General features: G+C 50.4%; 6 protein-coding genes across 6 annotated transcripts; 3 read left to right on the top strand and 3 right to left on the bottom strand.

The window, feature by feature from the left end:
- Positions 1-15: 15 nt before the first annotated feature.
- Pmar_PMAR007688 (serine/threonine protein kinase 2, putative) lies at positions 16-2,348 on the bottom strand (the record flags this gene model as incomplete). Its single annotated transcript, XM_002769228.1, has 13 exons — positions 16-71; positions 117-198; positions 246-399; positions 540-645; positions 749-935; positions 1,244-1,326; positions 1,374-1,471; positions 1,515-1,582; positions 1,629-1,708; positions 1,851-1,900; positions 1,957-2,085; positions 2,131-2,212; positions 2,297-2,348. 13 exons carry the CDS (start codon positions 2,346-2,348, stop codon positions 16-18), a joined length of 1,227 nt encoding a protein of 408 aa, XP_002769274.1.
- A 1,077-nt stretch (positions 2,349-3,425) lies between these two features.
- Pmar_PMAR007687 (hypothetical protein) lies at positions 3,426-4,553 on the bottom strand (the record flags this gene model as incomplete). Its single annotated transcript, XM_002769227.1, has 4 exons — positions 3,426-3,518; positions 3,596-3,640; positions 4,020-4,132; positions 4,184-4,553. The coding sequence occupies 4 exons, from the start codon at positions 4,551-4,553 to the stop codon at positions 3,426-3,428; spliced, it is 621 nt and encodes a 206-aa protein (XP_002769273.1).
- A 1,065-nt stretch (positions 4,554-5,618) lies between these two features.
- Positions 5,619-6,294, top strand: Pmar_PMAR007686 (conserved hypothetical protein; the record flags this gene model as incomplete). Its single annotated transcript, XM_002769226.1, has 2 exons — positions 5,619-6,017; positions 6,076-6,294. The coding sequence occupies 2 exons, from the start codon at positions 5,619-5,621 to the stop codon at positions 6,292-6,294; spliced, it is 618 nt and encodes a 205-aa protein (XP_002769272.1).
- A 2,981-nt stretch (positions 6,295-9,275) lies between these two features.
- Pmar_PMAR007685 (hypothetical protein) lies at positions 9,276-11,591 on the top strand (the record flags this gene model as incomplete). The annotated part of the gene is made up of 8 exons (XM_002769225.1): positions 9,276-9,564; positions 9,607-9,779; positions 9,829-9,920; positions 9,967-10,243; positions 10,289-10,558; positions 10,606-10,757; positions 10,807-11,432; positions 11,524-11,591. The coding sequence occupies 8 exons, from the start codon at positions 9,276-9,278 to the stop codon at positions 11,589-11,591; spliced, it is 1,947 nt and encodes a 648-aa protein (XP_002769271.1).
- A 725-nt stretch (positions 11,592-12,316) lies between these two features.
- Pmar_PMAR007684 (hypothetical protein) lies at positions 12,317-14,547 on the top strand (the record flags this gene model as incomplete). Its single annotated transcript, XM_002769224.1, has 11 exons — positions 12,317-12,451; positions 12,684-12,792; positions 12,875-13,035; positions 13,097-13,330; positions 13,377-13,448; positions 13,498-13,667; positions 13,711-13,795; positions 13,842-14,008; positions 14,100-14,213; positions 14,258-14,350; positions 14,397-14,547. The coding sequence occupies 11 exons, from the start codon at positions 12,317-12,319 to the stop codon at positions 14,545-14,547; spliced, it is 1,491 nt and encodes a 496-aa protein (XP_002769270.1).
- A 682-nt stretch (positions 14,548-15,229) lies between these two features.
- Positions 15,230-16,306, bottom strand: Pmar_PMAR007683 (hypothetical protein; the record flags this gene model as incomplete). The annotated part of the gene is made up of 5 exons (XM_002769223.1): positions 15,230-15,372; positions 15,551-15,690; positions 15,735-15,863; positions 15,914-16,053; positions 16,250-16,306. The coding sequence occupies 5 exons, from the start codon at positions 16,304-16,306 to the stop codon at positions 15,230-15,232; spliced, it is 609 nt and encodes a 202-aa protein (XP_002769269.1).
- Between the last annotated feature and the right edge of the window lie 830 nt (positions 16,307-17,136).

The following is a 17,136-nucleotide window of genomic DNA, read 5'->3' as shown; positions in this document are numbered from 1 at the left end:
AACACTACTGCAAGCTCAGCACTCCACAACCTCATCCGAACTGCTCGTACTCTCGTCGTCTCCTATGTCGACTACAGGGCAACTCTGGATGCCCCAAAGCATTACAAAGCGGTTACCTCCAGAGTTTCCTTCGTGCTCCCTATACCCTCCTATTCCGAACCGTACTGATGATGCACTACGACTGCTACGCTTCACCACCTGATCAGGGGCCCACTAGTCGCGAGAGGTAAGCTAAAGTCTTCTACCTTTTTGCGAAGGATATCACCAATGGTCGGCCTTTTCCTCGGATCCGGATCCAGAATTTTCTTCACCAAACTGCGAGTGCCCGGGCCAACACAAGGTGACATGTAAGACATAAGCATTGAGTAGACCTGGACGGCATACAAGACCGTCACTGCGCTATGAAATGGCCGACACTAACCCACCTCCGAAGGGGACGACTTATCACTAATCATATCGATACCAATATTGCTATCGAGCTCCCATATAAACCTGAATAGCCTCGACCTTCCCCTTATAACACCAAACCATAGTCCTACTTCCCCGAGCACATCTCGAACAGGACACAACCCAGACTCCACACGTCAGCAGGCTTACCACACTCAGCCGAACACAGCATCTCTGGCGACATATAGCAATCTGTACCTAACCGTAATTGGAGATACTACCACTGTCCAACTACTCCCACTACTAGACTTACCGACTTGAACCGAATCACTGCTAGTCGACATAGCAGTAGCAGCCCTACGGTAGAGGGCGAAGGGCTTCCTTAAGGTCCTCTTCAGTCTGCCTCCTCGGTTAGTCTCCTTACGCATCTTGTCGTGCTTACACAGACCGAAGTCGCCTAGTCTCACATCACCATTCTCGGTCAGGAAAACGTTCTGAGACTTAATGTCCCTGTGTATCACATTTTGTGAATGCAGATATTGCACAGCCTGAAAACGATGGGGACAATTTGCACAATTGTCCAACCTGAAGCGGCACGCTACACTGCCCTTAAGGAGACCGGTGTGGGGAAATGTATACATCGTCAACCACATATGTTGGTGACAATATTGAAAATCTGAGGAAATTCTGGAAAATTCTCATTGATTCCTGTACAATTCGACACGGATTCGTATGTAAACTCCTATAATCAATAGGGCAACTCTCAAGCTCAGCTGAGGAAAGCGCACATATCTGCAACACTGTAGGAGACACTCACGATCAATCAACGCTACCATAACTAGTACCCTATTACTACCTGACACAGCTGCTGAAACCACGCGAGCACTGTTGCTTCTGTCAGTTGACCAAAGTTCTTTTCAACTTGATGCTTCACATCACCTACCTCTGGCTCTACCAATAATCATCAGCTCTCATAATTCTATTACCACTAGAGCAATACTCCATAAGAACAAAGAAGAAGGTCTTCGCTCCCCACAGTGTATACTCAATGTGGATAAAGTCGTCCACATAGGAGACTATATACCTACCATTACATATGACCACCCTCACAGTACTAGTTCTCATACCTATGGTGCAAGCGAGCCAATTCCTTAGCCTCGGAGGAGAAGCTGTCAGCCTCTGTTACATTCGAGACCTTACACAGTCTTATAATGGACAGAAGTCGACTACGGGCGGCTCACCGGTATTTTCTTAGCTGCGAATAGCTCTTTACTGTGATCCGGAGATGCGACCAAATATACCTCCCCAAAGCCGCCACTACCTAAGGATAGCTGAGACCATCCCGGAATCAGGCCGCCGCCGCCGCCAAGTGGGCGTCATATGATTCGACGTAGAAGAACCAAACCCGTACACAACCACTGATTTCGTATAGGCTCGAGAGTACTACCCAGTGAGTGGCTTACCCAGCCGTTTGATCAGCTGATAGTGTCCACTGCATAGTCTACATTTACACCTAAAGTAGATAGCAGCAGTTTTTCACGCAAAGAGCAGGGAGCATTACGGCATTACCTCTTCCTACACAGTAGCTTCACAGAGTAAGCACAGCCCATGAGGCACATGCCAGTAACCAAAGCTAGAGCTGCAACTTCCGCAGCATTCACTCCTCTCACGGAGCCTCTATCATTATCCTCCATCGTACTGCTGACGAACCTCTAGTTCTTACCAAGTGCAGATTCAACTTACCTGCTCGCGGTGGGTTCCTCGTGATGGGCAGGCACTCCCCCGCCACATAGAGAGTTGCACACAGAATCCGCAAAGTCAGGACCTACAACGGCTACAAGTCTACTACTACTACTACTACTACTACTACTACTACTACTACTACTACTACTACTACTACTACTACTACCCAGCTGGAAGCCAGCACCGGCGCTGTCTCCACTGGAAGGACCCTTGACCATAGGTGCAGATGGTGGCAAGCCAGCTGCACAGCGGTACGGCTGGGGCCTAGCCTGAGAATACCATTGCAGGATACGACGATCAAATCAAAGCCCCCAGGTTCAGCTACCAGAACATCGTCATCTACTGGGGAGCCATCGCCTCTCGAGGAGGATGAGGTCGATGACTCAGCGCTGACCAGAGCAACAGTGGACTGGACTGCTGCGAGGGCCGCAAGCCCGATGGCCACGTGCCACCTTAGGCTTGTCAGCGACTGTCCTCCAAGTGCCGTGAAGGTGGAGGTTTGACCGATCCTGTCGTGGTCAGTCATTGGCGAGGATGTAAAACCTAGTGAGCCGACCCCAAAAACCAGGATATCCCTCACTCCTCCAACTCAATAGCTCCACACTGCTGAGACAACAATATATTGCACGGAATAGCATTAGTTGTATTGCTGTTAGAAAACTCCATCGTAGTACTCTAGCTACTCCTCAGGAGCCTCTCCTTAGTGGTCTGTGACAGACGAATGCAAAGCTATCTAACGACAAGTTGAGGGCAACTCGTAAGCTCGCCCTCTACCGTAACCATACGTAGAGGGCTTATTACGAAATACTATGCCTTACCTGCAGTAACCTCTACGGCAACGTAGCGTGCATCGAAGCCTCATCGAGAGGCTATCACCAGCATCCAGTGCTAGCTGTACCTGGGAGGAACTCAATAAAAGAACACCCTTTCTCTGTAGGCTTCCTCTATGCTAGCGTATCCCTGTCTAGATCTGATAGGCACCTTCTTCAGCGCTATTCTCTCTACCTCTACGCGGATTTTCCATACCACTAACCAAAGATACTCGCCCTGGACAAATACGGCAAGGGTTGAGCTGCTGCTTGTCAGACCTTTCCGAGGTCGGAACAAGCATAGCCCCCTTGAGAAAGTCACGATGGGCCGTCCGAATGACCTTCCTCCTAGTAACAAACTCATCTGCATAGCAGTACGAATGTCACGAAATTGACCATACGTGTCGAAATGCCCGTTGAGCTCTAAAACTATCTCCTCTGAGCAGTTTCCGAAGCGTCGAGTAGTAATAACGATGAAACTTGCCCTTAGGTGTGATGCCTCTCAGCAATAAATGCGAAGAGCTTTCCCTCATCAGCCCTCTTGATCTCAACCCAGTTACCTCCGTAACTCAACTCAGACTAACAATGTGTTTCAATGACCGAAGAACAAAGGCAGGTCAGACTTCATATCGGTTAAAGCAGAACAGAATACGCACTGGGGGCATTGATCCTTGCAACACCGCACCAGGAAAATTATACGCCTAAGAATAGCGATTTAGTATAGTGACGACCGATGGGGCCGATAGTTGGGAAGTGATTTAGCATACAAGTAGCACGAATCATACCTTCCCATATTCGACCATAACTCTAACATAATGTAAAGTAGCACCAGATGACATAGGTTGATAGTTAAGGAGGATAAGCATCTTTAAGTAGGTGGCTCTCCTTCAAACAGAATTCACGCATCCTCTACCTTGCGGGCTAAAGCCCAGTGGTATGCACATCACTTGTGTCTTCTTCCAGGTGCGAAAGTAGTTTTAAGCGTTCTATAAGGTCTTTGATCTCGTTGAAATTGTCTGTTGTAGATGTGGAACATGAGGACCCCATAGCCGCAACAGGAGGAGGAGGAGAGGCTCTGACCTCTGTCGAAAGTTTAGGACACTGCCGACGAGGAACCCTAGTCAGCATCGGTTTCTCGTTCTTAATAGGGGACTGGCGGGAAACAACAGTGTGCGGCGGAGCCGACAGTAGCCCTAATCCAACACCACTATAGCAACCACTCTCATTAGCAAATGATAAAATACTTCGTTGTTCTTCAAAGTAATCCGCATAGGTTGGGTTATCGAACCGAGCGAGAATCTGCTTCTCCATGCTGTTGTCGTTGACAGCGGGATCCACCCTTAACTCAGCCAAAGTATGAGCAAAGGCACAGCCTGGATCCACGCAACCGACCTTTGTACAGAGCTTTGTCTTAGAAAGATCGGGCTTCCTGTTGAGCTCGTCAACCGAATGGGCGAACGCGCATAATAGTCCGTGCATACATCGGCCACGGATGAAATACTTGCAAACCTGAGTCTTGTACATTCGCTTCTTGATAGGGGACCACTCTTTGGTCATCTCAACAAGCTCAACATCGACCAGACTAGGCGCTGTTCCAGGAGGAGGAAGCCTCATTATTAGATGGAAGTTTATCGTAAAGTCCGCTGAAAAATCTCTGAACACAATACGGGTGACAACGAGTTGGGTCATAGCACGCATGCCTGTCCCGTGACGCGACGTGCTTGGATTTTCACGGAGTCTTCCAAGACTCCGAAAAACTCGCAGATTCTCAGTCGTCATGTCAATGATATGAGGTTGCTGACACGCTCTGAGACTGATTGAGGTCGTACTCGTCCCTCTAGGTGTGCAGTAGATCACCACTGATAGTTCATCTCATTGGAATCTACTACTTAGACATTTCAAGGCGCCCAATCCTTGGCCAATTCACGTTCTTGGTTTGAGTTCAACTTGACTCGATTTCCCCCTCATAATTCCATAGGACTGTGATGAGGGGCAAAGTAGAACGGTTTAGACATATGCGTTTTCATTACCAGTGCGATAAGGGAAGAGCAAGTGATTGTAAGAGTGCAAGAGTGTTCGCTACTCGTTCGGTCGAGCACAACTTCAACTAGGTGGATTCGTTAAAGATGCACCTAATTCTAACCAGCTATGGATCATTGTGGAGGACAGGACAGGTACTATTAGAGGAACATACTCAGCTAGGTTGGACATAGTGTAGTCACCCTACTCGTGTACAATGACGACAGCCAGTGGTTTTGGGAGGTATGTCGCCTGATCAAATGACCAGCACCATGAGTCGTTGCACAGTCTTTTAGTACTCTAGAGAAAATAGAAACGCTCGATATGTCTTTACCATCACAGTTGCCCATTCACTGAGGATGTATTAGATCTGATCGTTGCTGCAGGTTCCTATATAGTTTGTTCCTCGCCCGTGGTGATCTTGCTGAGTAGGCCGGCATTGATAGTGTTGATATATGTTCGCTTCCCTCAGCTGAGCTCGGGAGTTTCCTCATGAAATATAGTAGCTTACTCACGACTGGGGTACAAGTGTTCAGAAATCAATAAAAAAATTTTCAAAATCTTTTCAGCCACCAACACATGCGGTTGTTGACCATATGCATATTTTCCTACACTGGGTATCGAAGTTCCCATCGATAGTTTTATAGTGTTTCAAATCTAATGGCCGAAGCCTCCTCATCAGCGACGACAGAAGGCCTCTCAACAGCCGAACTTGATCGTACATCTCCTCCTCCTACCCAAATGGACGACACCATCGATATATTCCTACGTCCCGAGTATCGTCACTTGTCCTTCGTTAACAAGGACCAGGCCGAGTACAGTAACCTCACCTACTGGCAACGTATCAAGATGAACCCACAAGTCATCTTCGAATCATGTATCGGTCGAGCCGTGTCCTCCTACTTCATGGGAGGGGCTCTCGGTCTCCTAATGGGTGGTTTCTTCCACACGATGCAACCCATAGATGTCGATGCGAGTCTCCCATTCCGTCAACAGGTTCGCCAGGCGTACAAAGGCTTCGGACAGGCATCCCTCTCGATGGCAAAAGGATTTGCAGTGGTACTACTAATTGGGTGCGTCGCTCCGCGAAAATAACTTCTGTTTTGCTTTATTTCAGTGCGGAGCCGTGTACTCGGGCGTTGACTGCTTTGTAGAGCGTGCCAGAGGATCTCATGATCTCAACAACTCTATTTATGCTGGTTGTCTCACTGGTGCCGCTCTAGCTTACAAAGGAGGGCCTCAGGCTATGGCAATGGGCTGTGCTGGTTTTGCCGCTTTTTCTATCGTTATCGATTCCTTCATGTCCACTGGCGATAAAGATGTCCATAAATGGTGAATGTATAGTTGAAATATCTCTACTGTTTCTGTGCAATATTACCACATTCTGTTTCTCCTTTTCGTCCGTTTGCGTTTCTCCAACGATTAACCAACGCGACCATTATAGCAACCATGACAAATTAGGGCTTGGTAAAATTGGCAATGGAAAAACACGCCAGATAACAATACTAGGAAGTGGCACCCATGCAGAGGCGTCGCCCCGTTCAAAGCATGTCTCATGAATTGATATGTCATTGGTCTAAGTCCTCATCCAGCTGCGTGTCGAATGCAGCTCAGTATTACCAGTAGAGACATCATCCCTACGGACTCCCCCGAAAGCCGACTGTATCACCTGAACAGAGGATTGCCTCGTGGTGTCGTAAACTGGTGATTACACTATTCGATGACTGACTGCTCCGCGGGGTTCGCGGCTTCCGGCTCTGAATACTAGCGATCTGGTGAGGCCAGGGTGCTGGTGAACTAACCTTAATTGCTCTAGTGCGGTGGAAGTCTCGAGCAATAGCCAAGGCCTGGTCCATGCACCCGCATACCTCAGCCATACGCAGTAGTTGTTGTACCGTAGCACTCTTGAGTCTAGCGATGCTGTTACATACCTTATAGTGCAAACAACAACGATGAGATATGAGGGTGGTCAGAGGCTCCTACGGCCCGCAGACCAGGGTTGTTGCGAAGACTCTGAGAGAGTATAGCCTTCAAACGACTCCTGCCAGCCTCCCCGAGTCGAATCTTGGGGGGCTCAGTCGGCTACATGAAAAACCTGGATAGACACCTCGAGATGGACTAGATAGTACCTCGTCTGCGATCAAGTTTTCGGCCCAGGAGGGAACCTTCCGAGACGGGGATCCTTGACGGCGGCCCTACGATAACCCCTTAGCAGTGCACGTGGAAAAGTTCCCTACCATTTCCGACTTAGTCTGGGTCCTCCTGGTTGACGGTACTAGATAGTGCATTCGCGGAGATCCTGTCAAGCCTTCCCACGAGGTAGACTTGGGCACACCGCCGACTGAGTTGGACTCGCGATGGACTGAACAAGTCAGTATAGAATACCATCATAGCGAGGAAAATCGCATCCTACTGGGGAGGCTGAAAACACACGACGGCTGATCAAGTCGATTCGAAGCATCCCGGCCTTGCGCTGAGAGTAGGGAGCTCTGCTACCTAGCAGCAAATCTTATGTTTTACCGAATGCTTCATTGAGTGCATCCAAGACCGCATCGTTTGACGTAGAAGAGCTATATCCTAACGATTCATCTTCAAATATGCGGTTATGATGGTTATGTGGCAAAGACAGAGACACCTGAGGGCATCCGACACCACACTGCATATTCAGTGACGATAGTGCTCACCTGTTTCGGAGAATCCGTCCTGGTCTCGCCAAATCGGGAGAAGCGGATGTACTCGGGTTTGCGACGGACTCGATCCCTTTTGGAACGGCAGAGTGAGTATAGCCCTCCGTCCTGGTCTCGCCAAATCGGGAGAAGCGGATGTACTCGGGTTTGCGACGGACTCGATCCCTTTTGGAAACGGCAGAGTGAGTATAGCCCTCCGTCCTGGTCTCGCCAAATCGGGAGAAGCGGATGTACTCGGGTTTGCGACGGACTCGATCCCTTTTGGAAACGGCAGAGTGAGTATAGCCCTCCGTCCTGGTCTCGCCAAATCGGGAGAAGCGGATGTACTCGGGTTTGCGACGGGCTCGATCCCTTTTGGAGACGGCAGAGTGAGTATGCCTTAGGCCACCAGCAAAGGCAGGACTGCATGCCGTTTCGTCCCCCGATAGCGTCCGTTGTCGCTTACTACCTGGCATGGGATTTAGGTAAGCGAGAGATTAAGGAGTTCATCTCAGATGTCACTACTATCCCTCTTATCACTACCGATACCATCCCTATTATCTTCACTACTGCTACTACTACTACTACTACTACTACTACTATTACTTGGTTCAATAGTATATGATAGTGGATGTTCCGTAGATGGCGATGATGATGATGATGATGTACCTGATCATTTGCGCCATACTAGCGATAAAAATTAGGTAGAAAGTCCACAGCCGCGGCTCGAACTTGCGGTCAGCGGGTACTGGAGGATACGAGTAACCTATTCCCCACTCGAGTAATGTTCCATGTTCTGAATCGATTGTAGTGTGGTAAGAGCAGCTAAAGCGGCGTTGGGTCTGAATGCGGACTCATAATGGGCAAAATATTGTCGTGAGATGCTCACCGTGCAGATCCCCAACCATCATAGTTCATTTCGAAAGCATTAGGTACACGAGACATATACAGTAGCAGGATGGTGGTTCAACGATGACGTCATTGTGAGTTTGCGCCAACAACCGCGCTCGCCATTGTGATCGATATCACAGGCTTTTTGTTTCGACAATCCCCTCGTTCATGCTCAGTCTGACCGTTTCAGGGTTGGCCGGTTGGTATCAGTGCCTATCAATAGCAATAGACGCGAGTGCGAGGCGCTCCAGCTAGTGTGTATTATCGAATAGAATGAGTTGGGTTCCTCTAGTGTCTACATGGAATATGAAGGTGGAGGACGGAGATCGTCATCGTAAAGGGATGCCACAGTTGAGATGGCTTCATCTTATAGTCGTGCACTTACAGAGGTCTATAGCACACGAGTATATGGGCTCAAATGATGACTCATAACAAGGTGCGGTGATGTCACTGAGAAGTCGTATGACTATCGACCCGTGGGCCACTAAGGGACTCTTGTGGGTGGATGTTTATGACTGGGCTGGGGGGGTAGCGGGGTTTATGATGGGACCATTCAGCGTTGTACTTTACTTTCGGGGCATTGCCCTCTTTCTTTTTATCAATCTGAATGAGCGGCGGCGGCCCCCAGCCGCCTTTCACAAGGCAATTTTCTGCATCGTCAGCCTCTAAGGGGGTGTTCGAAAACGGTGGTCAACCTAATGCAGTCAACCTACAACAGCAACAACCGGCATCCCAGCAGGAGCAGTCATCACTAACCCATATGGGAGGGCACTACTACCCACCCCCTCCCCCACAGAGCTTCACTGGCAGCTCTGATATGGGTGGTAGTGGGGGGTACCCAGCAGCGCCAGGTGGAGTGTATGCAGTACCTGCCCCTGGAGGCGGGCCTTTCATGATGGCTGCATATCCGATGGGAGCCTATGGACCCAACAGCGGCATGGTACCATCAATCATGGGCAATGTATTGCCCCCCACTATGACCGGTCAGCAACAACAGCCACCACAACAGGGAGGTCCCGGGTTCAATCCCAGGGGGATGCAACAACACAGTAGTAAAGGATTGGGACCGTGGCCCATACACTGGCTCTCAGGGCCACCGCACAATAGGCGTGGAGGGATGCCGGGGAACTCGAAGCAGCAGATTGTCCATTTCGACGAGTCCTCAGCAGCAACTGAGACCGTTGATCGAGCCATCGTCAGTGCATTGAAACAGCCTCAGCATAGGCGTTTGCTCCTAGAGGTGGAGCCTGCTATAAAAAGAATGGTAGGGGCCGGAGAAGGGAACAATGGGGAATTACTAGTGTCCATTGTAGATAACGGAAACCGATTCGGAAAGGTTGAAGTTGACGAACCCTTTAGGAAAATATCAGAGGATGCTGATACATAAGCTCGGGGACTATTATAGGTAGGTCACATTCCCGATATTAGCAGTAGTAGTGTACTAACATCAGGATGGATCGTGAAGTTGACTACACGAAGGGATCTGAGATGAGTACAGTAACCCTCATACGTACCGAGAGGACGTGTGTGCCCAACACGATATTGCAAGAGCTATGTCGGACTGCATTGGAGGCAGCGGAGATGGCTGACGGAAGTGGCCATTCCTGGCCGTATGTGTCCAGACAACAACAAGAGTCTGGGCATCGTCAGCAACAGGAACAGTACGATGTTCATGGAGGGCCTCCACATGATGACACTCGGGCTCGCTCGGATGAGGGGGTGCTGGAGGTGAGTCGCCTAGTGTTGGAGTTGTCTCTATTTGGGATTTTTTAGCAACAAGGAATGGAGCACTGCGCTGATGAGAGAGGGACTTGCAGTGAAGGGGGCGCCTCAGGTGGAGGCACCCCATCAGAGACGGCAGAGGATCCAACAGCAGCGACAGGCATCATACCAACGAAGGGTCGTAGTGTGAAGATCCTCAGGAGAGGCCCCGGGTCGAAGGGCAAGAATATGAGGGGGGCTACTAGGGGGGCTGAGGACGAGGAGTCTTCGAGTGATGAAGGCGGCAAGCATTCGGAAGCTAACCTCTTACATAATTTCCCGGTGAGAATCAGTATGGTCATTTTTGGGCCTGATTTGTATCTTTACAGGTCGACCAACGGGAGGAGCATTATAATAAGATACGTGCTAAGATCTTCCAGGAGGATGATGGTACACCATTAGTGTGCTCTAACGAGGAGCTGGCAGCTATGGAGGGTGCACGCAAGCACATACCTAAGGGCACTGACTTGGATGATCCAGAGTAGGATGGTAGCATAGGCTAGTGGTCCGGCAAATGTTGTTCTTTTTAGTTATAATCGTCAAGCCGTATCCATCATACCGCAGCTGGGTAGAGTTCAGAAAGCCCCTCCTACGTTGATGAGCGACCCAGCTGCCTATAATGCGGAGTTTCCGGCCCTCGGAGGAGGAGTAGGAGGAGGGTACGATGATGAAGACAGGAATAAGGAGGGTCGTCGTAGGGGTGGTAACAATAAGAGGCAACAACAGCAATTCCAACAGCAACAACAGCCATACACCGGGAACACGATGTACCCACGCGGCATCCCGGTATCTCCTATGATGCAGTTTTCCCATGGCCCAGGGGTGTCTGCTGGTGCTGCCACTACCACAGCCGATGCAGCAACGATTGCCGCCTTCCAGCAGGGGTATATAGCTGCGACCATGGCTGCTGCTGCTGCCGCCGCCCAGCAACAAGGCGTTGCTTGGAATCCTCCCCCACCGCCTCCGATGAACTTTCCCTCTCCATCATCACAACAACAACAAGATAGTCTACTCCCGAATCCAGGTGGGACGGCACCGACGAAGTTCCCGGGCCACTATCAGCAGCCGTCGGGAATGCCATTGGGCACTACTGGAGGACACAGTGAAGGAACCCAACAGCAACAATGGGGAGGTGCTGTTCCTTCACCACGAAAGGGTGGTAGAGGGGGATCCTATCATGTGGGTTCACGAGGGGGTAGAGGCAATAGGGGAGGAAGAGGAGCACCCACTGCTGTTGCTGCTTCTAGTCACCATCATCACCAGCAAGGTGGTAGACAATCTTACGACGATACAACAGGCTCACTGGTCCCCCTAGGTGACCACGGTTGGGGTCACCAGCAACAAAATCGTCAACAACATCAACAACAAGGCCAACAGCCACAGTCTGATTTCCTCCTCCTCCGACAACAACAGGAGCAGCTGACTCGGGTGTTGGAGCGCCGATCTGGTCTGCATACGACTCAAGACACTCAGAGGGGCGACGGGGAGGCAAAGGAGGCTTCTCAAGTGAATGATGCGGATCGTCATAGTCCTTCTCTAGCAGAGGGACCGTCAACTACACACATCGTCGATGGTGGTGGTGGTGGTGATTCGACACTCTAAGGTATTTGTCGTCCTTAATAGAGCTGTGATCACCGCTCCCTATGAATCGTTAGTTATAAGTATCTAAACCCCATTTCCGGATGGCATTGACACTTCTTCTTCTTCTTCTGCCGCCGCCGCCGCCGCCGTTTTTCGTGCTTTAACTTGCTATGGTTGCTTTGGTCGTCTCGGCACTGAAAGGCCCCGCTTATCCTATCTCTGTTGATGCCCCTACTACTACTACTACTGCCATCCTGTTGATGCTGATGTCTCTATCTACGGTACTCCTGCTAAGCCTGTCCCAGAAGCGGCAGCAGGTGATTATGATTATCATTATCATCATAGTCATCATCATCATAATGCACTATTTCCTACTTACCATTATCACCAACAACACATTTTGTTGAGTATTGTTGTTAATCCAGTGGTAGCTACTGTGAATAGGGCCTTCTCCTCACTATGCCCGCTAAGGAAACAGCACAAGAAGGGTCGCCAGGGGCCGCCGCCCCCATCACCACTATGGAGGACGTTGAAGACTTCCTTCGAGCTTTCCGACGGGAAATGAATTGTAAACTAGAGTCTATTCATAGGAAGGTAGCTACACATAAACAACTATATAATTGAGTACATCAAAAGTTGTAAATCGTCATAGTAAGGGTGTGCCTGTCGTCGGGTGAGCCGCATCGCCCGCCTGTTGTCGTCGAGGAAGTGCTGCTAGCCTCTGTCGGGAGTAGTAGTGCATTTGGAAATACATGTATGGTAGTGGAACTGCATCATGTCTTGTAGCTAGTGAGATGTGGCCAAAAGATGGTATTGGTAGCGGCAGGTTGATATGCTGTTGAAGCACCAAGATCTGTGTTACTCGTCACCAGCATCATCAGCTAGTTGGCCTCATCATATGGTTTCCCCTGAAGGACCACGACAGATCGTTCTCGGTGAGCTCATCATAAAGTGCTCTGCCGCAGTACCGTTGGCGAGATGGGTCCCGGAGGCGGAATTTTTCGCCCACTTATTTAGGGAACCGAGAGTTGCTTAGTAGTATCGTCATTTTCCTACACCAAGATGATGTAATGCATTTGGGAGCAGCCTCGAGGTTGACAGCTGTGCCGTTGGGCCTATTATCCTATGACGGTTGCTTCGGGCAGCGACCTCTCCTCCTACTACTACCACATATCAGGGTACATCTGGAAAAGGGTTGTTCGCCTGAGCCGGGCCTGTTTTGCATTGTTGCAGTGTCAGGTCCCATCACAGAACAGCAGCCGTTTCCCCTTCCAAAGGGTGGAGTGGCAGCAAGTCCGGTCGCTGGTTATCAGTTCGACCTCCTTGGTGTGGATCAAGATGCACGCTGTCGCCACAGGACGGACGTTCGCCCTCGAGGCTCCGGTGGACTTCCGACTTGCCCGTTTGCAGCGTATATGTATCAGCCCCGCTACTCGTAAGAAGGACACCACACAAGCTCAGAGGGCGATGCAGGTGCACCATCCTCATCACAAGTGCTTCTCCTTTTCCCGACATGTAGGTGCTTGTACGCTGTGTACTCACGCCTGCTGCTAGGTCGCTGAACTCTATTTGGGCACATGTCCCGCCTGAGGTTGGCCACTGCTGCACAAGTGGTCCCACTCGAAGTCTTGCGGTTTTAGGTGAATTGTGAGTCGGCATTGACGGCATTGGAGTCGCCACATAACCCCCTCATCTATCTGGGGTTCCTCCCAGACGCTGGCCTGTGGAACGTTGGGTCTGATATGCCCTCGTGGCCCCTCAGTGCACGCTGGCTCGAGCCGATAATCACCAACTCTCGAGCGTCCTTGAGGTCGACCAACCAGTGGCGCTCGCGAGGGCTACACTCTTGTTAGGCGCATCCAGCTCAGCGGCGTCGTATTGTCTAATACAACTTGGCTCAATGGTTGTACAGTGAACTACGTGGATGCAGCGGTGCAGGTGGCCATACTCCCTGCATAGTCCTATTGAGTAGCATCCTCCTCAGGCAATGGCTAAGCTGGAAGTGTTGGTAAGTCTCTCGTTAATCCTCCAATTCCCGGACGCCAGGGGTGGCACTGTTGAACCAATGTCTCTGTTACGACTGCGCAAGGCCCATCCGAACCATGTCTATCTGTGCCAGGCTCGCCAGGGGAAGTTCGAAACACTGCTGAGGTGAGCCGCACTAACAAGGATCTTCATCGCTGCTAGCTCTGACATTGGACACTTCATTTTGTTACTCGAGTACTTCTCGGATGGCGCTCAGTCTCACTTTGGGAGCGGCTCGTGATGAAGAACACAACTTGGAAACTGATCGCGCTCTGGGCCATTACAGCCGCATACAGCAGTGGTCCGGCAGGAGCGTCTACATGTCGGAGATGTACCGACGATTCATAGGGAGACTCAGACCATCGTTGTTGCTAGGAGCCTCTTCCTACCAGCCGGGAGCGATATCGTCCCTGGAAGTGAGAGGACAGCAATTCAGAGAGTTCCGTCATCTCTACTCCTTCCCCGCTGGTGAGTGGGAAAATATTCTGATGCCTGAGAGAAAGACGTGCTGCAGGAGCGAGCTGCCACAGCCTACTCAGCAACTGTGGGACGAAGTCATATGTCTAGCAGTGAAGCGGTTGCACGACAAAGTGAAGAGCCGAGCACAGAAGTCGCTGGCTCCAGTGACCACTGAGCTACGACGAGCCATCGCTAGGCAAGATTAATGCTACCATATGCTTTTCGCATGTTTCATCTGTTTGTGAAGGATTTGATTTGCTCATAGGAAGGGTAAAAATGACTATTGAATGCGCCTAGCATACTCGGCATGGCAACGCGAGATCTCTCATCTGCCAGGATAGGATGCGAGACCAATCCGTAGTACACAAACGATGACTCAGCTTGTTCTCCACCCCTTTCCGAGCTAAGGAGTAACTCCATCAATCGACTAAGTTATGCGACTGAGACATATCCACAACACGGAGGAGGTTCCATAATAATATCCCTTAAGTATTATGGTAACCTGCTTCAGCCTATCGAGGCATCTGGGACGCCTTTCGCGGGGGTACGAAAATTCGACCTTCGGAAAGGATCCCTACTGCACATACATCGAATAGGCTTATCTAGATTGGCCGTTGTAGGTCGAGAGAAGCCGACCCCTGAAGTGAATTGTGGCGAAATCTCTCATATGCGGCGCTCTGTGGGTTTTGCACTGTTGTTCGTATGAGAGGTATTTAGTTCGATCTGATGCCCTCAGAGAAATCATCTCTACTGGAATAACACAAGATAACTTCAATCAATCACAGCATGCAAATAGATGTGCAGGGACATATGCAGGGACTGCATGTGCAGGGTCTTCGAGGGAATTATACGTGACACGGATAAGTCAACAATTATAGTGTAATACGCTCAGACAAACTTCGATGATTGACCGGTATGGAAACTATTAATGATCTTCAAGAGGCGATAACCATAGCCCGAGAGTTGTCGTTCGGGGGCTATAGTGTCACCTTCAATGACGAGACCCACGCGCTTGCACAACTCAGGGACACCTACAAGCCATGAGTAAGACCAATGATCACAATGATCCTACAATCAGGCCTGCGCGTGACACAAGTCGATAAGAGTAGACTTCTGTTGCGTTTGTTCGCTAATCTGAGGAGTTCATCGGTTAAAAACGAAGGGAATTTGCCACGACGCTCACGCGTCTAGACGGAAGAAGCTTACTACTGTGTATTATAGCATCAATGAATCGGTCCGAGTGGTCTCCTGCAGGGAGTGCGTCCACAACAGCTTCAAGCAATGTCAAACAGGGAGGCTCGCATAACTTTGTTTGAAGCACTTTGAAGATCTCGACAATGTCATCGGGACTGGACAAAACGAGATCAGCGGTCATTGACCAATGCAAACCTACGGATCTTGTCTCTCGACCTTCAACTGACTCGCCATTTCCAGAACAACTTTCGATCCAGCAACTTCTCGAGCGTTCTTGGACAAGTCTGGAGCGATGACCAGTTCCTCCAGGAAGATGCAAACATCATGTCTGAAGTAGCGGGTGATGCATTGCAACCTGGGGAAAACCGATAGCGCTACGGGTCAAGGTGATGGCACAGTTTTTCAAGGAAATAATTCCCACAACGGTCAGTGGCCAGCATGCGGATAGAAGCCCGACACTCCTCCTCCCCGAATGATTGGATCTCTTCAGAAGTAGCTTGCCCGGACTTGAGATACTCCTAAAGCGATAACTGATCATCCATGTGAAGTAGCGAAGCCATACCTGCAGCAGTCGGGAGCCTACGCCTCCTACAGCCAGCGAAACCACCCGGCCGCCAGTGATGTATTCAACTGTCTTCTCCTTTGGGTGGGATAGGCGTTATTGCCACTCCTCGTACATTCGCCATCTCGGTCCCTGCGCTGAATGGACCTCACCACAGTCCTGGTAGTGGGAGCAGGATCATGCTGCTTCTGCTGTGGCTCTGTGTCCATCTTACAATTACGATTCGTAACTATATGTAGCGATGCGTATGACGTACTGGTGCGTCCACTTGGTACATTAGGAGTCGTAGCTTACGAACTAGTGGACGCATCAGCGCAAGGATTCCGGTTTCAACTGACTAGTGAAGATCTGTCTGGTGACGTGTAGCTGGCCTAGAGCCCGTGCTTGCTGCTGTAGCAGAGCAAGCTGTTGGGCGATTTCGTACTCGTTCCTGGCTCAAAGTTTCGCGATACCATCGAACGGCAGTGACCATAAGCTAGACAGATGCGAACGCCACAGAAGGACCCGGAGGTTCACATTAGAAGGACAATGCCCAACGTATCTAGCCGCCGGATCGATCATCGTCATCTCGCTAGGCTGCCACTGTGCTGTCTGGCCAGTTTGACCAGCCGAGGTTCTCTCGAGGAACCTGGCGAGCTCGGAGGTAGCTGTTCGGGAACCACATACCGAGGAGAAGGCGATAGGCAATTCAGTGATGCCACACCCAGACTGACTCAGGGGCTTGGATAAGGGGCCGGAGGAGCATTCCTCCGAGTGACTACTGCTAGAGGACTCCTCCCAACTCGATAGGGAGCTCTCAGACAGAGACCGGTGACCTCCAGGGTTGAGGTGTGAGTCAGCAGGAAAGAGTGGCGCCATAGACAGGGCATGGGCCGTGTCCAGCAGACCGTATCTGCTGCACGTTCGGCCTCGTGCGTCAGTCATAAGCCCGAGGCCAAGGGTGATATCATCAGGGACTCTGCCATCACTCATTTGCGTTAGGAAAGGCAGGGCTCTATCACCGTATAGGAGTAGCCCTGGAGGATGGTGTTCGCGAACC

Source organism: Perkinsus marinus (genome assembly GCF_000006405.1).
Source record: "Perkinsus marinus ATCC 50983 genomic scaffold scf_1104296966226, whole genome shotgun sequence".
Lineage (NCBI taxonomy): Eukaryota > Perkinsozoa > Perkinsida > Perkinsidae > Perkinsus > Perkinsus marinus.
Note: the sequence above shows the minus strand (reverse complement) of the source record. Positions and strands in the feature narration are given on the sequence as shown.